At 46.3% G+C, this 21,954-nt stretch overlaps 2 protein-coding genes across 3 annotated transcripts in view; one reads left to right on the top strand and one right to left on the bottom strand.

The window, feature by feature from the left end:
• Window positions 1-870: 870 nt before the first annotated feature.
• On the top strand, window positions 871-9,632 carry LOC103056276 (uncharacterized). Its single transcript, XM_007441051.4, has 9 exons — window positions 871-1,030; window positions 2,206-2,326; window positions 2,803-2,956; window positions 4,075-4,220; window positions 4,357-4,533; window positions 5,386-5,502; window positions 5,791-5,877; window positions 7,458-7,605; window positions 8,097-9,632. The coding sequence occupies exons 1-9, from the start codon at window positions 1,011-1,013 to the stop codon at window positions 8,123-8,125; spliced, it is 999 nt and encodes a 332-aa protein (XP_007441113.1). The 5' UTR covers window positions 871-1,010; the 3' UTR covers window positions 8,126-9,632.
• A 2,544-nt stretch (window positions 9,633-12,176) lies between these two features.
• Window positions 12,177-21,954, bottom strand: part of NADK (NAD kinase) — a 36,581-nt gene continuing 26,803 nt past the window's right edge. For both annotated transcript variants that reach the window (XM_088136719.1, XM_007441053.4), the window contains 8 exons: window positions 21,351-21,459; window positions 20,862-20,947; window positions 19,992-20,094; window positions 18,591-18,745; window positions 17,309-17,408; window positions 16,963-17,120; window positions 15,452-15,534; window positions 12,177-15,182 (listed from right to left, as the gene is read on the bottom strand). In XM_088136719.1, coding sequence (XP_087992845.1) covers window positions 15,032-15,182; window positions 15,452-15,534; window positions 16,963-17,120; window positions 17,309-17,408; window positions 18,591-18,745; window positions 19,992-20,094; window positions 20,862-20,947; window positions 21,351-21,459 — 945 coding nt within the window. In that variant the 3' untranslated portion in view covers window positions 12,177-15,031. The remainder of the gene's footprint in view (window positions 15,183-15,451; window positions 15,535-16,962; window positions 17,121-17,308; window positions 17,409-18,590; window positions 18,746-19,991; window positions 20,095-20,861; window positions 20,948-21,350; window positions 21,460-21,954) is intronic.

The following is a 21,954-nucleotide window of genomic DNA, read 5'->3' as shown; positions in this document are numbered from 1 at the left end:
AAGTGCAAATCGTTCTGAGGCTCCAATTTCCCTCTGGGGAAAAGGAGGAATCTCACCGATCCCCAGATGCAACTTTCTTTTGAGAAATGCCCCTAGGAAAGATGGGGCTGGATTAGCCCTTACAATTATTTCTTCCTTAGCGATTTCGGCCGGAGACCCCGCTGATGCTTTAAGCGAGAGCCGGACTTTCTGAATCGAGGAGGGAGAATGATTTCTCTTGTTGAGGCTGCATGGATAAAAAGTCACTCCGGGGCTAAATCAGAAGGAATCTGTCATGGACTCTGAAGGCTGGGGAGCAATAAGAAAAGAGAAATATTCCTTAACGCTTTCATTTTAAAATTGCTCATCCACTCTGGATGCCAGGAAGGTGAGATACGGCAGGCTCCCTGAGGTGATTCAATTCATAATCAAAACCAAACAAGTTTCTAGCCCTGTTGAGATACCAGACGCCAGTCTCTACATTTATTAGATATTAGTTTCTACATTTATTACTAAAACCAAGCGGTGAGGATACTGAAGGTGGAGGGTGTGCTTTCTACCATGCTCCCATTTACATGTAAACCCAAGTTTCTAGTCCTCTTGAGGCAACAGGTTTCTTCTCTCTTCTTTTGTCCCGAGCAGCAAGGAAGGGAACATTTATATCAGGAACTCTATAGAATAAACGGTTTTATTGCCTTCTAAGGCAGCTCACGACTATCAGTCGCTCAGCTCCTAAACTTAAAAACGTGTACCTACGGAAGACTCGGAAGTGACGTCACGATATAGCATAGAAATGGGAAAAATAGGGAGCTGGGTCAACTCTAGCCTTTTCTTTCTCTATGGCACCTCGGCTCCGAACTCCCCCAGAGGGCGGACGCAGGACTCAAAAATGGCGCGTTTCCGTCTCGGCCGGAAGTTGCTCCGCTCGGGCGCGGTCCTCCCCTCTCTATGGCCTCCGCCCAACAGGACTCCTCGCACTCGGCAGCGCTCGCTTCGCCGCTCGGTTGGGGCATGTAACGGTCGCCGTCGCCATGGAGACACCCGGCACGAGGTAGCAGCCGGTACTGCGCCTTGCGGGGATCCGTAGCCGGCGGCGGGGGGCGGGGGAGGGGGGAGGGAAGCGGACAGGTCTTTCCGTTAGAACTCCGGCTCTCTGCCCGCGGCGTGACGTCCGAGGGACGTCACCGCGCCGCTCCTCTGACGTCACCACCCCTTTTGACGTCACGGCCGCCCGCTGTGGGTTGGGGGTTTTGACAGGAAATGACCGTGGTTCCCTCATTGGATACTCTCCAGGGGAATGTGGGACTACAACCCCCATCCCTCCCCACAACTTAGCTGGGGATAATGGAAACTGCACTCCCAGCGCATCTGAGGGATGCCAGGCTGGTGCAGGACCCCGCTAGGTGCACAGGCTGCGGCCGCATCTCCTGCTTGCCCTAACCAAACCATGGTTTAGTCTGCCAGTCCATCTGAGTTGGCGCTGGCCTGCTTGGCACAACGCCTGGGGCTAAATCGCCACTGGCCACTTTGCCATTCCCTGCGCCGTGCAAAACAGAGCTCGGCCCGGACCTGCCGCTTCGGCCTCCACAGGACTAGAAGCTTAGCTTTTGAGTTAACTTGGGCAACTGGGAGTGGGTTTGGAGCCCGACACTTTCCTCCTGCTTGAGGAATGCCCCCTGTGCAGTTTGCGGCTGAGCCCCGGCTGGGCATCCTGACCACTTTTGGAAGGGGTGTGACTTTCCAGATGCTGATCCCCAACTTCCATCAGCCAGCATCTGGAGCGCCACAAGTTCCTGACTCCTGTCTTCGATCCTCCAGCCAACCCCCAAATTCAATTTTTACAGAAATGGAAAACTAGAACGGATAGAGTTCGGGTCCCGAGCGGAGGACCCCAAGGCCTATTCCTTTCCTGATCTCCCCAGCTGCTTTCCCTCCTGACAGCTTAGCACGCCCATGGTGAACCAGCACGTTTCCACACATGACATGCGTGCCCAGGCCAGGCTGTGAAATGAGCTGCTCTGATTTTTGCACAGCCCCAATTTTGCACAACTGACCTGATTTTCAGCAGCCTTCAAGTTTGGTCAGTTAACAGCTGACAAAATGTCCACACATTTGACCTGCAGTTCCTAAATAACTGATTTTCCCACATGTGTTATTCTAGCTTCTCCATTTCACCTGACTTGACCTCTGCTTATTTTTTGCCACTAATTTTTTTTGTCCACATAGGGTTCTCCTTTCCCAGTCAGAAGAAACTCTGGACTCTCCTTTGCCGAGTGAAAGTATAAATTCTCCACTGCCAAATCTAACTCCAAGACACCAAGAGTTGATTGCAACGCCTTGTGGCCCTGTAAGTATCTGAGCTTCGCCAATCTTGTTAATTTAAATTAACTGGTTTGAGCCATTGGACTGTGTGTGTGTGATATTTGGAGAAAGGACTGACACAACTCTAACCTAAGATAAGGTACATTACAGCAGTGTTCCTCAACCTTGGCCACTTGAAGATGTGTGGACTTCAACTCCCAGAATTCCCCAGCCAGCCATGCTGGCTGGAGAATTCTGGGAGTTGAAGTCCACACATCTTCAAGTGGCCAAGGTTGAGGGACCCTGCATTGCAGCATTGCCATAAACTGCTTTCTGCTAATTTTCAAAAATTGTGTGCAGCAGCTGATAGTACCCCCCTGCCCTTAGCTAACTTCAAAAAGCAAATTAGCCCTTGGATGGGAGACCACCAGGAAACCCCAGGATTGTCAGCTAGATGGGGCAGTTGAAGTTCAACTTGAAGGAGAATTTCTCTTTACGTTACCTGCACTCTTATAATTCCAGATAAAACGATGGTCTGAACTGTCTTCCCCTGTCAAGATCTACTTCTGCGTCACCATCCTCTCATTGTTGAGTGTCATTGGATTAACCGTCGAGAACCTCTTCCAGCAGAAAGATGAAGATTTTACTGTCTCTCTCATTCAGATCATTGGCCTTGGTAATCAAAAATGGTCTTGGCTGGACAAGCCTCATAAATTAGAAAGTTGGGGGAGGATGAGCTACAATGGCACAAAAGTGGTTTTTATATTTAAATTATATTTTTGAGTGACAGCTAATCCCAGACTGAACTAATTCTTGTACAAGAGGGAAGAAGGGAGTCTTGCCAACAAATGAAGGATCATTTACAGTCATTTATATTCGGCTATAATTGTATAGGCCCTAATTTGTACACTGTCCTAGGTCTGTTCATCCTGCCTTTGGTCACAGAATCAGGTTTTAATCATGTCAGTGCCCCAAAACAGCCAGCATCACTGGCCTTTTCCTCTGGCTCCCTCCCTCCCATCACTGGCCTTTTCCTCTGGCTTCCACTAATTTCTGCATCCTTGGGGAGGGGTGGTGTTTTTTTTCCAGATTTGGACCCTCCCAGCAACGTTGTTGCCCTTGCTGATGTCTCTACCTGGTTTATCAGTTTGCTGAGTCTTCCATTGCCTTGTAAACCACAAGCAATATTCGCTCAAGGCAGTAGGTGGCATTTGAGACTATAGGAATCCTCTCGGACTTCTCCGCCACTTATGGTGCGAAGCCGTAAACTAGGGTTTGTACACCATGAGGGTTGGATTCATCCATAGCATTAAACCAGAAGCAAATCAGCCACATCACGGTACAATATGTGAATCCAGCTGTCTTGGATTATTCAAGCCAAAGTTAAAACAAACCATGGCTTATCCAGCCACTCCCCAAGGCTGTAGCACACGAAACTGCCCCTTGTTAATTAATTTGAGCATTCATTTTCCTTGACAGCTTTGTTTTTCACCGGTTGGAGCGCTGCGAGTTGCTTTAGTACTCAGTCGAGCAGAAAGGCAAAATACGAAGCTAAGGCAAAAATTAAATTAAACTTCCGAACTTTCAGATTGGTGGCAACGGGGATGGTTTTGGCCGAGAACAGAAGCTGCCTTTGCCATATCCTTTTCAGATGAAGCAAGTGTGTGCCCCAACGAAACAGGGAGGGCAACTAAAACCCGGACCCCGTGCCTGAGCTAAGGGCTCTGCTTTCAGCACAGGAAATCTTGCCTCCCCTCTTACCTGGCTGCAGGTAACCAGCCCTCTCTTTGGCAGTTTTCTGCATCTATTATGTCAGCCGGGGGATCCTGCAGGAGAATCGCCAGGAGCTGGTGGTCTTTGTCCTCTCCATTGCGCTGGTCATGCTGCGCTCCGTCATCAACTTCACCGTCCTCCCCGCCAAGCAGAAGCCGGCGTTGCTGGTGAGCGTCCTGCGGGCGAGCCTCCGCTAGCGATGGCGAGAAGGCACCCTGCTTGAGGCAGAAGGGGAGGATCAGGGCCTTGGTGGGCGTCCTGGGGGCTGCCCTTTGTAGGCCCCTCATTCCCGTCTTCCGTCAGGCCCGCTTTGTGCTGATCCTCTTGGTGGGAGCCTTCGACGTGAGCTGCGCCGTGATCCTGATTCAGAGCGAGAGCAGGATGGCTTTCCGAGTGGGCGGGGCGTTGGAGAGCCTTCAAGCCCAGTATTTCATGCTGAACCTCTGCTTCTCCATGCTGACCTTTGACCTCCAGGCTCAGGTAGGTCCAGGCTGCAACCACAGTCCTGTTGGAGGCCTAGGCTGGTCCTGTCACTTGGACATGGCGGACGTCCCCCTTTCTGCCGCCAACGACCACCAGGAAGAGAGCCAAAATGCTTCTGGCACGTGCTTGAAAGATCTGCAGGTTGGCCTTTTTCAGCCTGCGGTCCTCCAGGTTGGTCTGGGCTGCAGTTCTAAGTGTTCTGCCGTGGGAGAGGATGGGCCCTGTAGCGGTGTCCCATTGGAAGCCACCAGAATGGGGATGACAGGTAGTTGGTTAACTCTTGAAGTTGGGCAGTTTTAGGACAGGTGTTTACCACGTGTGCGCATGAGAGAGAATTAGAGACCTTTATCCCCATGTTCGTTTTCTGCATCCAGTGAACGTCCTAAACATCAACCCATCCTCAAGAGTTTGGAGACAGAACAGTCTCAAGATGGGGGCCTTTTCTGAATTAATTCTGATTCCATTGTCAAGGCCCTGAGGGCAATTGGCTGTGTCAGTACCTCTTATGCGCAGACTTGGTGGATCCCGTTAAGTTCAAAAAACCCTTTTAAAAAAGAAACCCAGTGCGGGCTGGGCATTCATCATAGAAAACTCACTGGCTGTCGGAAAGGATGAAGAAGAGAGAGGAATGGGACACAGTAAACAAGAAGGGGGCATGGCTGGTTAGCTGAAACGCCAAACGAGCCCCCCGTGCTGCAGCCCCTCCTGCATTCCCCAAGATCCCTGACACTTTTAGGGAACGAATGTCAAGATGTGACCCTGAATCCCTGCTCGATTCAGGGATGGGAGCGTGATCTGCAGATGGGCCCCCGACAGTTGTCTTGCTGAAGCCTGTCTTCCGTTCCCCAGCTGTGTCTGTGTGTCCTGCTGCTGACCACAACTCGGGAGATTTCCAGTCTGCACAGCGTATTCCTGGCTGCTGGGATTTGCTGGGCTATTCTGAAAGTTGCCTGTGGCATCATTGCTGTGAGTATCTTCAGTAGGGCTCACACGAGGAGCAGGTCTGTTTTTTCTGTTGTAGAATTCAGGGGCTGTCCAGTTCTGCTAATGGCCATTCTAGCTCCCTAACCCTGTTCCATCCGTTTGGGAAGAGTTGTTTTAGTGTTTCCTCCTTTCAAAGATGTCCTTTGAGTTTTTTATAGTTAAAACCGAGGTGAAACGCTTGTTTTCCAACTAGTGAGTCTACAGTCGCCCCGTGCATTTGCTTAGGTTTTATAGATTTTAAAAGAGTTCAAACTTGCTATTGTTTTGTAGATCTTAAAAGAGTTAAAACCTCTCGCCTGGATTTTTGTGATTCAGAATTTACCAGAAGTGGCTTATCTCGCATACCTGCTGTATGCGGTAAGTCTTGCCAAATGGTTTACTGATTTAAGAGGGATGTTGGGGAGGGGGTGTTCTCTGTCATTAAAATGTGCCCTGAGGGAGAAGGAAGTTAAGGATGACAGACTTTTCACCCCATTTCCTGAAATGGGTTTCTGAGCCGAAAGGAAAAAGGAAATTCAACTTCCCGGAGCATTTCGGTTCTCTCAAATGAAGCCCAACACGTGAAAAGGCAGGAAATGGGTCATAAGGCAGGTGAACCTTCATGAATGGTGGAAACAAAAATCAGTTGTAAGTCATTCTTTTTGAAATTTGCAGGAGTCCCCTTGGTTATACTGTAATGGCAAAAGTTTGGTCTCTGTAACGTTCAGAACTCAGCCCTAAATAACTTCAGCTGGATCCCACCCAAGGAAATCAAACATAGGCCCAATTCAGACATTCCTTGCTGTGAACCAACTTAAGAAAACATGGGTGCATTCTAACAGTGATTTGTTAAAACCAGGAACAGTCCGTTGCTGGGGCTTCAGCATGCTCATGGCTCCAGAAGTTGGTTTGTTAGCTTCGGTGTTGAGTGAGAACCAACCACGTCCTAGCGATTTCTTTAAAAGTGCAATCTTGCTCCCCTTCCCTTACGTACAGAGGGAGAAGCACCATTAAAGCTTTTTCTGAACACCACAGTCACAACTTCAGTGATTTTGTCAATCCCACTGTCTAAAGAAATGCGGGTAGGCCAGGGAAACAGCGAAATTGGAAACGTGTCAGGATGCCAGCCGAAGGGTCCTTTGGACCAGCCATGGTCAGACGCTCAGGGTTAAAACCAGATTTGTGAGGCTTCACAAAGCCCTTTAATGTCAAAACACTGGAATGTTTCTCCTGGTCACGGCAAAAAAAAAGGAAGGGGAAGGGGAAGGGGAAGGGGAAGGGGAAGGGGAAGGGGAAGGAAAGGAAAGGAAAGGAAAGGAAAGGAAAGGAAAGGAAAGGAAAGGAAAGGAAAGGAAAGGAAAGGAAAGGAAAGGAAAGGAAAGGAAAGGAAAGGAACCCCACCTTGAACACAACGATCCTATTCCTTAAAAAAAAAAAATAGAGATAGTAGCTCTTAACAGCAGGATTAAGCAGAGGGAGATACGGGTCAATTTTCACACTCTTTTTTTTTTTTTTGCCAAAGGCTTACAAACCATTGGATGAGCAAAGTCTCTTTATTAGGCATTAGAGTCACCACAAGTCTGTTTTCCAACCCTCCTTTAAAAAAAGAGAGAGTGCACTCTGGTCCTCGTGCACTGTTTTTTTCCTTTCTCTCACAATATCCCTGCAAGGTGGGTGACACGGAGAGATTAGGACTGGCAGAGGTAAAGCACCACCTTTGGAAATCCACCAACAACCCGCGATCAAAATGTACTGTGGCTTAGTATGAGTGATTCCCAGCTTGTGGCTGCAGACCTTGGCTTGTTAACTTTGCTGTTTGGGAGGAACAAGCGATGGGTCTGCTGTGGTATGTTCTGAAAGGAAAGCGGGCGTGAATTTTGTTCCATTTTGTTCCAGGGCCTTGTGGTTTTACAGTGAGAAATGTACGTCTCCATGTGAGATCTGGTCTTTTTCTGCAGGTCATAACAGAATGGGGCCAAGGGAACTCGTATGCTCTGGAAGCTGCCATTATAACTTGTTCCTGCATCTCTGTGATGATCAAAAGCGTCCTGTTCTGGGCACTGTTTCACGTCTATCAGAGCTTCGGGCAAGGGCTGAGGGAGAGGAGTGAGTATCAGAGGCATAGGAAAGGTTCTGGGAGTAACTTCAATCGGTGCGGGCTGGAACTCTTCAGCAGACAGCTGGTGTGGTTAGTGAAACCCTTGGCAGGCCAGAATGAGAAGAGGCCACCTGGCTAAGGTGAATTCCACTTTTTTCAAACACTGTAGGCCAATTCATCCTGACAGTTGGATAGGAAGGCCTAGACGCCACGTTAGGTCAGCAGAGAAGCCATCAAAACCAAGTCAGGCAAAGCGACCACTGCTGCATTGAGTGCTGATGGGTGCAGTTGAGGCCTACCCATCAGGGATCAAGGCAAAACTGCTCTCGCGCTGGCTTTTGATTGGTGGCTCCTCCACCAATCAGCGCTCAGGAATGCCAGTCAGTGCTACTCCTCCTCACACCCCAGAGCAGTACAAACAATCGACTCTTAGGCAATTTTTTTGGCACTCTGTTTTCATTCTTGGTTGATGTTCCTTTCTCTGTTGCTCTGTGCACAGTGTTTTCTTCCTATGGAAGGATTGATTAATGACCTGCAGCTCCATCACCAAGCCGATGCGGTGCTCTTATAGAGTGAAAACCTACTTGGGAAGATCTGCTTTCCCCCCACGCTGGACTCTGGAGACTGATGGAGAAGCAGCAGAAGAGGCTTGATCCCCATGGAGACCTTTGCTCCACTTTCTAGGGCTCCGTTCTGCCTCGCTGGATCCCCTGGACCTCATGGACCACCCCAGCAGCTTCCCCCTGCTGTCCCTGCTGAAGAGCAAACAAAAACACGCATATTCCTATTCTCCAAACGACCTGTCGGAGCACTTTCTCAATATAGCTTGCACTGTGAGTGAGTGATCTTTCTTGTGCTAGGATCTGGCATTTCCTCCTCTTGCTGTACTGTACATCCCCTATTTTTTATTTTATTTATGAAATTTGTATGCCGCCCATTTCCCCCAACAGAGATTTTTAGTTAGTTCAGCCGAGGCGCTGCGACGTTGGCATGTCTGAGCTTGATCGGCAGGCAGATTTCAGGTGCCAAATTGAAAGCCAGATCGTAGGGATGTGGCGGTAGCTTTGGGTGAATCTCGTGCTAAGAGCCTCAGGCCAGTTTGCACAACATGATCCGCTCTCAAAGGTCTAGATCCAGTTTGAAACCAGAGACACTGATCTCTAGCACTTCTGGTTGGGTTACAGAGGGAGCTGCCTATTTTCACACTGTCAAGGTTGCAGGAGCTGAATTTTCATTCCAGTGGCAAGTTTGCTTCTGATCCGCCAAATTTGGCAGACGCTCACAGAGATGGCTCAGCCCTCCTGGTGAGGTGCCAGGGGCCGGGGAGGCAGAGAACAGTAGCATACGCCCGGGCTGGGCAACTCTGAATGAAGACACTCCTTCTGTAGGGAGATCTTATCCCACCTAAAGAATTTAGGCTCACCACCCACCGAAGGCATGTTAGAGGGGCTTTGCTGTAAAACAAAGTGGAGAGCTCTTGTTTCACACTGGAGCTCTGAGATGGTCCAAGTGGTTAGTCCAAACTGCTTAGCACCAACCCTCCTGGATGAGTAAATTCCAGCTTCCTGCAAAAACAGTGAATCGCAGGAGACTGAATTGTCACATCCAGAATGCAGAAACTGGGCACCACGTGGGGCAGATACCCATCTAAATCAGGCCACGTGAGCTGCTGACTCTCAGAAATTTGGCCCTGACAATAGGGTGTCTGGTTTCCCCCAGCTAAAAGTTTCCTATGTCAATATGAGCATGGCTGATTTCTTGGTGAATCCAGAGAGCTCTTTTTAAAAAGACTTCAGTACAATCTTAAAACTTCCAAAGATGACCTTCTCCCAGATGTATAGGTTTGGTCCTGTCTTTTCAAAACAACCCAGCTATGTGAGTGTCTTAGCCGATATATTCTTCAGAACAAAATGATTTTTCTAACAAAACAAAACCCAGTATTTAATACTCTAATTATAATGCTTTATTAAAAGGTTTGTTACTGGCCTTGTATTTTTCAATAAAGGATCAATGGCATGGTTGCGTTTTGTAACTCTTGATCTCCTCTACCCCAGACACAAAACAATTTGCTCTTCAAAGAAATAAAAACTGATATTCTTGAGCAACATCTTTGTTAATCCTGCACTAAAGAGGCCACATCTGCATTTCTTAGCCTCTCAGGCCAACCCCAATACTTCCGAAGGCACTTGGCATTTTCCAATTTACAAAGAGTCCGCCCTTTTCATAATTCGCTGCTAATTTACAGGACTTACTTCGCTCTATCAACTTGCTAAAAAACAAGAGGCTGAGTGGGAAAATGTCCCCCGCCTTTCCTAGAGTTCTGCAAAGAAAAAAAAGTCATTACACTATTTATTTATTAGTCACTCATTTACTTTGCTGTCTTCCCATATTATCTCAGTATCAACCGCTACAGCTCCTGCCAGATGTTTTTTTCCAGATGCAAGTGTTGAATGCTTGTGATAAGTAAGTTATTACCCTATCAGGGAGCGGGGAGGTTTCTTTAATCCCATCCTGCAGCTTTCCAACAGACAGCCTCCATTACAATCTGTCACTCCTTGCTTATCATCTCTCAAGGATCAATTCTGATGCTGCTAATATCTTTGGGAAGGGTGGGGTTACAGCCTCCCTACTGAACATTTTAGAAGTGTTTTGCTCTAAAGAACCTGAGACCCCTGAATAGCTGTCCAGGTTCCTATATTGCACAAAGCCATGATTTGTCCAACTGACCAAGTTCACGTACCGCGCTAAGCCATAAACTGTGGGTGACTGCTTGTGAGAAAAAGATTGGGTTCATGCATGCTCAACCCAAGCCAACATAACCATATTTTGGACTCAATGCATTATATGAAACCACCTTTTTTTCCACAAGGGATCATTCCTTCCACCCGTTACCTTTTCTTCTTTCCAAGAAATGTCATGATGATTTTGGGATTAACTCAACAGCAGAGAGAGCCACCAAGTTTTGGATGCTGAAAGACAAAACCCAGCTGCTTGAGGGACAATGTCTTTTCTCAGACATTGACACTCCTCAGCCCGACATCCCCTCTGCCACCCGCTAATGCTCTTCCGTCGCCACGTCTCAATGTCCTTGGGTCCAGCTTTCCACTACTGGATGCTATCACACGACACCAATTTTTTGGAAAAAAGAAAGATTTATTGAAAAGATCTGGAAAATAGTTCTGCTCTCAGCAATATCTTACAAGTTTCTGAAGCGTTAACAGTAAGAAACGTCAGGCATCTGACTTAGCAAAGATCAGAACCCTACCGCAGGGCTATCTTTAACTGGAGTAAAAAGAACGTTGACCATGCTGCCAAAAAGTGGATTCATAAGACGGATGGTAGACAACCAACGAACTGGACTGGGCCTACTCATTTTTATTTCCCGCCACCCATCTCTGCCACGTCTTTCTAGGCTGCGCATCATTAAAAAAGGACCTGAAAAGGATTTGGAGAAGCAAGCACGCCAAAGAGGAAGAAGCTCTTGAACCATGAAGACCGCTGTCTCCACGTTCAAGAACTTTGGACCAAAGTGGCTCTTTTGAAAATTAGCTGGGGCTTTCCGATTTTGCCAAATCATCACCCCCAAAAGTTCCAATGAGCGCTCAGACGTTGCCATTGAGCAATATCTGGAAGGCTATACATTCCCTTCCTCTTACAACTAACACCCCAATGTCCTCTCTGAATGTTTGCTCGGTGTGTCATGCCTCTTGCACACACGGTTGTGCCCCGTCCTCGCTTTACTGCGTTGACACCCTCCAAACAACAGGCTTGTAAACAAGTTTTCTCGGGGCTGAGTTGCAGGTCTCTTGCCAAGAGAGGGGAAGTTGGGCATTTAGCAACAGAGAAAGGAAGCATGTTGAAATCCATCACCAAAGCCCTGTGCGCCCTTAGCAGAGGCAGCTTAAAAGAACATGCAGCGAGTTGACAGAAATGGACACAGGGCAAGTGACGTGGCTTCACTGGAGGATGTAAGCCTGACTTTCAACCATCCTGGTTTGTTACTCCTCCTCCAGCCTTCTGTACTTCTGCCTGAACACGGATGGCAAGGAAAAGAAAGAAACTCCTCTTGTTTTCAGAGCAAACACAGGTTTGGAGAGCCTGGCAATTGTTATACTCAAAAGAACTGGCTCAGATATGCTTCCATAAAAGACACAGCTTTGGGCTGAGTCTCTGCTGTAAAAAAAAGGATGCTTCTTCCTATTCAGAGAAGTTTGAATGATCCACGGGGAAGGGTGACGGGAGGATGCTAGCACCCCAGCTGCAATCCAAAATCCAGAGTTCAAGCGATGACACGGTCAAGCTCTCGCCTTGTCTTCCTGTCTCACGGCCTCGGAGCCAAAGAATACATATAAATAAAGAGGTGGGAGAGGAGACATTTCGCTCAGGATCACAGAACGGCAGGAGGAAGCGCAGCCCAGCAGTTTTGAAAAATTATTTTTAGACAGAATTCACTGGGAGGACATAATTACAAGCCGCTGGCAATTATATACAACCTTAACTTTTAAAAATGGCTGGGTTATTTTCTGATCCCTGACAAAGAGGTACTAGTTAGAAAAAGAACGTTTCTTTTAAAGATGACTTAGAAAAAAAAAATTGGTCAACTTACGAAAAAGTAAACTGCCACATTTCCTAAATAAGGCTCGTTTGATTTCTCAGCTCATTGGAAATGATTTTTTTTTCCCCTTCAGGTCTCCAGTGAATCTTTTTGCCCAAGTCGAGATATTCTGTACCAATGCCAACATCAGGGTTTTGAACCTTTTTTCCCCCCTTAATTATTGCACATTGGGAAGAAAATCCAACTAGCGACTCTCTATTCTGTAGTGGCTTAAATACTGGTAAGGGAGCAGGACAGAGATGAGAAAAGCAAAACACTCTTTCTGTTCTTCATCCAGCATGGAAATTGGCAACCTGTTTCAACAAGTTATTTCCTTATTCCGGTGTAGAAATATATCCTTTCATTTCCAACTCCCAGCGAGCTACGTAGTATTTGGAAAGCTAGTAGTGTCTATGGGTGTGCTGTTCTAAAGTTAAAACGCCACACGCCTGCAGTCTGGGAAGCGAGGCTGCCATTTCAACTAGCCAGCTAAAATACCTGTGGTGTAAAGTGGCAATACCAAGAAGGCCTTAAAAATGCAAGCAAATACAGTGGGCCAGCGAAGTGGGAGATGGAGGACAGCTCGCAGGATTTTGCTCAACCAACTACACTTGAAAAATCCCACTAAGTCAACCAAAGAAGCATGTGATGCTAGAAGGGGAAAGGTTTACAAAGCGTCACTTCTACCCGGTGTCGAATGAACTGAAGATGTTTTCTGCGTGCAGGGAAAAGAACAGGGCAATGGCAAAAGTGGGGAGCATTTACGCAATACTGAGCACGCTGTAAAAAAATTAGGTGACAGACGCGTTTTCACCCAAGAGTCCCTGACAAAATACCAGTGAATTTCTTTGGGGAAAATCCTGCCTGTTTCTTCTCCATCACATTTGGACTGCCCGAATGAAGCCGATACTGTGACGAAGAGAAGCCTAAACCATTTATGCTGTATTTCCATCCGACAGAGTGATAAAGGGAGGAAGCAGCTTCCCTATTTGAAAAGGACATCACAGTGGGACGCTCCCTGGCTGAACCCAACGTGACCATATCAAACTCCTTCTGTGCAAGAAAAAAGTCTGGACTGTCAATTTCCTTCATGACATCTTAGCTTTGGACTTCCGGGGATTTATAAAAAATACACAAGGCATTCCAAACCCGAATTCCAATGCTCAGTTCTCGGAAGTCACGGAATGACCTCTTTCTCCTATCCTGGATCACCCTGCACGAAAGCAAAGCGGAATTTGGTAATGGTGGAGAATTAAAAAAGTATTTTAGTCTGGACGTTCCCCATTCTTGAAAATCCCCTTTATTAATCTTCGTAAAAGCCAAGTCTTTGTCTTTCCCCCATATCCATGAGATAGAAACTTAGACATCATCAACAACAGAAGGTATTATAACAACAGCAAAAAATTTAAAAAGGACACACAGCACGTTGAAGACACCAGAGGAAAAACGCAAAGCAAGTTTTTTTCTAACTCTAGTTGGACTTTCACACGATGGTTTGACATCAGATCTGTCCCGACGGCCTTTATTTCATCAGCAGCAGCTTCATTCTCATTTGGACTCAAAAATCATGGAAGGCAGTCTTGTCTCAAACAGTTTCAGCCTTATGCCTCGGTGGTCCAGCTGGAAACAGCTCGGCAAGACTGGATTCCTGGAGGAAGGGGGAACAGGACTGGAGCCTTTAGCCATGGCTGGGTTTTGCAGAAATCTGCAAAGAGCTGTAAAATCAGGACTTCCAATCTCCACGCGTTTCTGGGCCATGTAAATGCTGTCCAAGTCCATGAGGCTCTTGAAAGAGCAAATTACAGGAATCCCGACAACAGAAATTGATGCTCTTGGAAGAGGAAACGGAGCAGCCCCAAGATTATGTACACAGGAATTTTGGGGGGGGGCTTTCATTTTCCAAACCATGGTGGATTTTCAACCCCGCAATACTCGTATGGATTTGGAACAATACGTTGGAATTATTTCCGATGCAAAGAATTCACACAAGAGCACAAGAACGTTTTGACACATAGAAAGACACCCCCACATGTGCTTCAAAGGGAAGGCGAACCGTCGCCCATCCCTACAAACTTCATCTGCAGCTCTTACATCCAAAACAGATTGAAGAGGAACAACTTCTAAAGATCCCAAAGGCTGGTTCAAAACAAAGTCCTGCTTGCCTTGGTCCCTTCAAGGACAGTGGTATCACAGAAGACACACAAAAGATGAACATTGAAACACCAAAGGGAAAAGGTTTCTAAGCAGCCATCGAAAAAACCAGAACACACTTTTTGTAAATTGAAGAAAGGGGAGAAATGAAGAACGAACAGCAGCTGTAATGAACAGGTGTATCTTGGCAAGTTTGCAGAACGGGCCACTTACATCAAACTGCCAGACTCCGCCGCCGTCACTGCCACGGCCCCTGGAAATCACACCCCATCGGTGGATTTGCCAGTAAGCTTTCCTGTTTAGAAATGAAACCAACTGCTTGGAAAACCCACCGCATGTTTTCACAAGGATACAACTTTCTTTCCGTGGCCCACACAAGCCGAAGATCTACCTGTTCCTCTTTTCTCTGGGGTTCCCTAACAAGGCAGGAAACTAACATGATAGCTGGTCATCAGTAGAACAGACTGGTATGAGGTACGTTGCTATCTTTTTTGTAAAAAATCATTCATATATATATATATATATATATATATATATAGAGAGAGAGAGAGAGAGAGAGAGAGAGGGGGGGGGGGGGAAGCACATTATGTTGGTCTACTCCGGCTACAGGCTTAAAACACTTAAATACAAACAAGGACAGTCCCATCTTGCTGTCTCCTCCAAGGGTGAGCTCAACCCATACCCGACACTCAAAACTCCTCTTCCTCGTCGACCGCAAAGTGGTTTTGCTTCTTCCGAACGTTCCAGTGCAAACACTCGGCCAGGCTTTCAAACCAATCGCTCACAGGATCTTGGAAGCAGATTGAAGGGAGCGGATAGCACGAAGTTGTGATGCTGATACTAGGAGGAAGAGGAGAACGATGGCCGATTAGGACAAATCCAGCTGAAAACAGGTGGCCCAAAGATTTGGTCGCCCAAAGATTTCAGCTGCTCGGAATTCAACAGCTGCTTGAAGTTCAGATCAGAGTTGCTTAAAAGCAACTCCCTCCTAAGGTCAAAACATTTTCCTGTTTTGAAGGCCATTGTTCCTTTACACCCCTGCATCTTCTGCATTTCCTGATTGTTTAGAAGAAAGCCCCTCCTAGCTTCATCTAGAAGGACGTTCTCACCTGTCCCCGTGGCAGATCTCCTGCCTCTTCCGCCCGTCAAACGAAACCCACGCGGTGTTCCTGGCATCCGGAGACAGCATGATCTGGATTGAAAGGGAAGAAATAAGACCTGATTTCCAAGTTTAGGTCCTGTGATGGAGAAGTATCTCTGAAAGAACAGCTCCAGGACCACCCCAGTGCTAAGTTCTGGAGAAGAACTGGAAGTTCTTCTCCCTGTCACACTGGACCCCCATTTCTTCTAACCATGACTTAATAAGCCACAATGGTAGTGCTTACATTATGCAAGCCATCCCAAATGCCTAAGCCAAAACCAAACATCTATATTATGGCATCACGGTTAAGACACCTCCCACGTTACGGAAACTGTGATGGCTATCAGAGAACCAGCAACCCCACACAGTGGAGCAACAGTTATGTACATTAGTGATTATTGATAAAAAAACCACCTGGCAGGTTAAGGTTGTGTATCTAGGCCAGTGTTTCTCAACCTTGGCTACTTGAAGATGGGTGGACTTCAACTCCCAGAATTCGCCAGCCAGCATCTTCAAGTGGCCAAGGTTGAGAAACACTAGTCTAGACCTTTGGATGCTGAACTGCTAATTCCCAACCTCTGATTTATTCATATTTCAGCATGCTTCTTTTAACCCAACAAAGAATCTACATTCAGAGGTCCCACAGGGGAACCTAACTGCCAATTTGGAGACAAAAACAGGATATAATAAGAATGTGGCATCTGTTGTGAAAAAGTATGCTAGCTGGGTTCTTTGGGGTGGGGTCAGAGGTAAAACATGATTCACTCTTTCAAAGCAGTCTTCACGGAGACAAAAATGCTAACCAGAACACGGAGTTTCATCCTTCCAAATAAAGGTGTTAATTGCTTGCCCTGACTTAGCTCTTTTCTTTCGCTCTGTAGGACTGAAAGACATTTTGGCACCACGCATAAGTCTGCTGTAATCTGTTTACGGGGAGGTGGTGACGGGGGAGAAAGGGCCAGGATTGCTACTAATACTCTCTTTACTTACGTAAGAGAAAACATAAACCTGTTCAATGGGAGCGGGATTGCAAAACATATGCTTAAGCGGGCCCTCTACAGCACAGAAAGCAGGTTAGTTTTAACCCAATTCGTTGTTTGCTAATCAAGTTAGTTACTTGTTTGCCTTGTTTTGTGGTTTAATCTGCAGTAGGAACTCGGCCCATCTGGTTCGCTCATGGTTTAGGGGGCTGAATGCAAAGCAAGAAAATGAACCATCACCTTGGGGATGTGCAGTGTGTGCAGTACCTTAAAAAATGTGTTGGTTTATTAGATTTATATCCTGCCTTTCATTCAGGAGCTCAAGAGAGTGTATCTAGCACATCCTTCTCCCATTTTTCCCCAGATAAGTTGGGCTGAAAGAGAGGGACTGGCCCAAACACACCCCCAGGAGCTTCTATGGCTGAGCAGGAGACCAGAACCTGGGTCTCGCTGCTCAAACCACAGTGTTTCTCTTTTACGGAACTAATTAAGATCATACCTTCAGGTCCACTCCAGCTGGAACAACAATGGGCCGGAAGGACAGGGAATGAGGGCAGATTGGGGTAATCATGATGGCAGGAACGTTTGGGTGGATCATCGATGCGCCCGCAGCCGCTGCGTACGCCGTACTGCCAGTTGGCGTGGAAACAATGACGCCTAGTGGGAAGAAACAAGTATCGTTTGTATTCAGAACAACTGGAGGGGCCAAATTGGAACCCATCAGCTCCGTAAGCCTTCCCTGGGCAATGTGTATGCCGCCCAGAGTCACCCGTTGGGGGGAGATGGGCAGCATACAAATGTAATAATTAATAATTAATTAATTAATCAACCCAAAAGAGGCTTACCATCTCCTTGTACAGTGGTAATAAGATGGCCATCAAGGAAGACATCCACATTGGAAAGGTAAGAAGAAGGACCTCGGTCCACCACCACTTCATTCAGGACCTGGACAACAGAAAAGTATGTTATTGGTGAAATGCACCCTTCTCCGACTTGGGGTAAGGAGTCCAGGAGTTTAGACAGGAACCGATTCAACAAGTGCACATGGATAAGGAATATATGGATAACTTCGGATAAGGAACGTTATCACGGAAAAGCTAAGGAGCTACTGGAAAAGAATTCCAGCAATTGCTACATGTCCAAAGAGCAACCTGTACATAGGGAGCACAATCTTCAATTTCTGCTCCTCTTCTTGGACACGCTTCTCTCCTAGGTGGGAGGCCTCCTTCCATCTGTCTCTTATTTTGGTAACAGACAGATCTGCTATCAGGTTGTTCCCTCTGACTGCGGGAGAACAAGTTCCCATCTCCCCCATTTCTAGCCTCAAGGCATCTCAAAGAAGCCCTGATAGGGCCAGTACTTCGAAGGAGGTCATTTCGTAATGTTTGTTTTGTACTGGGATGGGTTATCCTGCTTCAGGCGAGGGCCACATTCCTCCTGCGCTTTTTGGTGGGCGGGACCAAGCAAAAGAGTGGGTGGGGCAAAGCCAGGATGGGTGGAGACACTAATTCTCTTTCTGACCCTTTCTCCTCTCTCTGATGCTGCCTCCTCTCGCTGCAAGTGGCTGGGGACAGACAGAGCGCTTTCAGTAGAGCTCTGAAATGATCTTTTGCGGAGGCATTTTCCATATGGAGCTTCACAGCTGTAGTTGCCCCCCCACCAAAAAAATATAAATATAAAAACAAAGCAGACTCTGTATCATGTGGAAGCCAGCACATGTCAAAGCCAACTTAAGCAATTAGAATTAATAATAAATCAATACACAATTACCTAACCTTAAATTAAACAATCCAGTGATAAATTCATAAACAAGTAATACCTTAATACACAATTCAACGAATAATACCTTAATAAACAATGAAATAACACATTAATAAAGCATTTCCATTTTATTTTTTACCGATCCTTCCGGTAAAAACATCCAGCAAGTAAGTAATATATCACAGCCAAAATCCAAACCAGGGTGGGGTCAGAAGGGAACCTCGATTTAAGTAGATTTAAAACAGATGATCAGGAAAGTTCCTGGCAAATTTCATTTGAGGAATCTCTACCTCATGCTTAGTAATATTGATTAGCAAGAAGGGAAGAAAGAAGATGACCTGCCCGTAATGCTCCAGAGATACCAACCAGATACTGAATGGCTTGTTTAAACATTTCCTTTTCCAGACTGGAAGACACCACCCCGTTTTCCTCAATCCCATTCTGAATCACTGCCTTCTTCTCCCGGTGTTCCTTAATAACCTTCACTTTCAGCCTGCTGCGGAGAACCAGGGCTGCGTTGCCTGCAAGAAGGAATTAAGAGGCAGCAAGAAGAAAGGATTAAAATGGCTGTTCTAATTAGCAGAAGGAACCAAAGAATTACCTACGCTGAATCCTCACAATAAACATCCATTTTATAGAATAAGATAGTCAGCTCCACGGGGTCCAGAACCTGCTTCCCACCTGAGCCAATCCAGAGGAACGGTCTTAACTCAAACCATCACTCAGTATTGACTTTACAGAACGGCAGAAACTCTCTGGGCCTTCAAAGAGATTGAATCAACTTGGACTTTTCTGCCACAGGGTATGTTATATCACCATGCCCACCCTGTAGTCTTAAAAGGGGGTCGGTCTGGGATTTTGAAAGCATGTAATGGGCACACTCACAAAATGGCTACCACAGAGAAGGCAAACTGGTAACGTTGCTCTCTTCCACACAAAGCTTCCCAGGATTGGCCTGCTCTCCTCCCAATTACATTTGCTTTTTCCTCACCGGGGTGGGGGGGCTTTGAGTTGCAGTCAGCCAGTCTCTATTTTCTAAAAACTCGGGGACTCCTGAGGCATTGTAATAGTCTGTGGGAATGACCTCGGGAGACAGGGAAGAGCCGGAGCCAGGACAACGGTTGGATAAGAGGCAGCTGAGCCCACAGCAGGAATGGGGGCACGGCAAACATCTCAGAAGGGACCCTCCCTAGGGTCTTGGGCTGTAAAGGCGGGGGGGGAGAGGTGTACTTTCAGACTTGCAAGATTCTGTTAACGTAACCTTACAATAAAGTAGAATTAGTTCATCTGGGCGTGCTTCCTGTCTGGACTACCTCACAAGGCCGACAGGCATTCTTGCAAATAAAGGCAGCTGATGAGCCTGGTGCTTGGCTTGAGAATTACTTAATTTTTTTAAAAAACTGGGGCAGGGGGGCAATTCCACTGCCTAGAGGTTGCCAAACTCCATCAGTTGGAGTCGGGCAGCATCCACGTTGAAAATAAACAGATAAAGACATCCGACAATCAGCTGTATGTTAATTCTGAGCTCTGCTATACAGACCTTTTTTCTCGTTTTCTTTTGCACTGTTCAAAAGGATCGCTCGTTCGGAAAGCAAACCAGCAACTGGGCTTAGATGCCCTGTTGTTGATGTAGCCGGAAGAGCACATAAGAGAGCATTTCAGGGGTCCCGAGTTCATTGATGGAGAGGCAGGCCAAATCTACCTGCTTGACTCATCTCATGAGCATTGCAACAGCCAGTGGAAATGGAAGGACCTTCAAGAACTTACCTTCTATTACCTGGGTGACTTGAGACTGAAAGTTCTCAAAATTGAAGGGGGTGAGGAAGCCCAGGGACCCCAAATGGAAAGCCATCACTGGCGGGACACTCCTCTGTTGGCAAGGAAAAAAACAAGGGGGGGAGAATGTTAGAAAGCACTGAGAAACAGCACCCCGAGCACTTTTGTCCTCATTCTTACATCTGGGAGAAATGCCCTTTCATTCTTCTGTATTCATTGGGAATGAATGCAAAACCCAGAGCAAATACACCAGGCTAATTGTGCCAGGTTTGCAAAGCAATCTGCAGAAATCGCCAGCCCTTAGCCACGTTTCTCTGCTATCGCTGTTCTTTGTGTTGTTTTGGGGGTTTTGTACTGTTCCTTGTTTTTAAACGTTTTTAATCATTTGTAAACCACCTAGAGTTACTGGGAGACAGGCAGCATATAAATAATAATAATAATAATAATAATAATATTATTATTATTATTATTATTATTATTATTATTATTATTATTTTCCTCTCATATCTGTGTTGTTTTTTTGCAACTTAAGAGGAGCAAAAAGTACAACAACTTTGGTGTTTGTTCTTCTATTGCGTGTTTAAGGCAGCTGTACTGACCTTTTTGTGTTCCACACATTTGTATTTAATTTTACCCGGGTTTTTTTCTCAATGTCTTTGTAGAAGAAATTACTTTTTTTTTTTTTTTTTAAAGAAATGGGTGTTTTAGCTCATGCTATATTTAACTGTTGTTGATGTGGAAAGTCCACAACAAATCTGAGAGGGGAAAACACAGAAAATGGGACCTGACTACACAAATGCAGATAATGGAAGAGGTCTAAACTGTGGAAAGAAATGGGTTGGAGAGCAAAGATGAGCTTACTGGAAAAAGCGATGAAGCATACAGCAATGTCCCATCTCCGCCCAGGCAGATGATAAAGTCTATCTGATCCGAGATGTCATCGTAATCTACAAAAAGAAAAAAAAATTAAGATTTCAAGACCAGAAGCTTCCTTTGAATTCCAGCCCTACCAATTAAATAGAAAAAGACACAGGATGACAGAATGAGAGACCCCTTTATCCGATCCCCTCTTCATGGCCATTTAGCAACATTTATGGCAGGATCTTCAGCAGCTGCCTCAAATCAAAAGTTATTCCTTCCAAGCCCGCTTCTCACAGAGTCTTCTTTAATAAGATTTATTGAGAAGAATGGGAGAGGGTGCCAAGGATTCCAGCAACTGGATGACTTCCCCCTTAGAACGAATATATCCCCCATACTATCTTTCTGATTTTCTTTCTCACAGTCTTCGGATTACATCTTCTCACCACCAGCCCTCTTGATCCACACGGCAGTTCCACGGCCGCTAACTACCTTCGCTGAATGTGCAAAACCGCTTCTTCACAGGCCCAAAACTGTCATCGTTCATGATGGCTGGATCTTCCAGCACTTTCTTCTCCACGTAAACCAGCATGTTGTTCACCTGGAAGGGAGAAAGGTGCATTGTTATAAAGAAGCCGACAGAAAAACCCAATGATCTTCAATGGTCCCTCTGAACCAGGTCAATCAAAGAATTACTGGCTGGATTCACATAACATGCTAAACTGAGTTAGTTTAAGTATGTTAAATGAACCCAGGGGGAAGGAACTGCGCAGAGTTCTTTGGGGGCTGAATGGCCCAAAATTTCCAGAATGAATGAATCTAGAAAATGGATTTATTAATATGGCAGGTAAGTGAGGTGTGCGAATCTGATTGATTACTGAAAACCACCCCACTCCTAGGATGTTATCTTCCTTCTCTCCTCTTAACCAAGGTGCAGAAAAAGACTGAGAGGTTCATCCACAGAAAGGCAAACCTCAGCCAACTGCCATCTTGGGTGGCAAAGGAGTCTCTGTGCATTTGTAGTGAGTTTTCTTCCTGGTTGGGAGATCAGAAGAACTGAATCAACAGGTAAGAGTGGATCTTGCCTTTGTGTTTG

The sequence above is a fragment of the Python bivittatus genome, unplaced genomic scaffold, assembly GCF_059951505.1.
Source record: "Python bivittatus isolate LINGU-HERP-01145 unplaced genomic scaffold, Pbiv_v1 ctg000090_np1212, whole genome shotgun sequence".
NCBI classification, from domain to species: Eukaryota; Metazoa; Chordata; class Lepidosauria; order Squamata; family Pythonidae; genus Python; species Python bivittatus.
Note: the sequence above shows the minus strand (reverse complement) of the source record. Positions and strands in the feature narration are given on the sequence as shown.

Bases quoted from the DNA above. Each gene is read 5' to 3' on its own strand.
- LOC103056276 (XM_007441051.4), top strand. From the start codon at position 1,011: ATGGAGACACCCGGCACGAG. The intron at 1,031-2,205 runs GTAGCAGCCGGT...TTGTCCACATAG, and splicing joins ATGGAGACACCCGGCACGAG to GGTTCTCCTTTCCCAGTCAG. The intron at 5,503-5,790 runs GTGAGTATCTTC...ATTGTTTTGTAG, and splicing joins TTGCCTGTGGCATCATTGCT to ATCTTAAAAGAGTTAAAACC.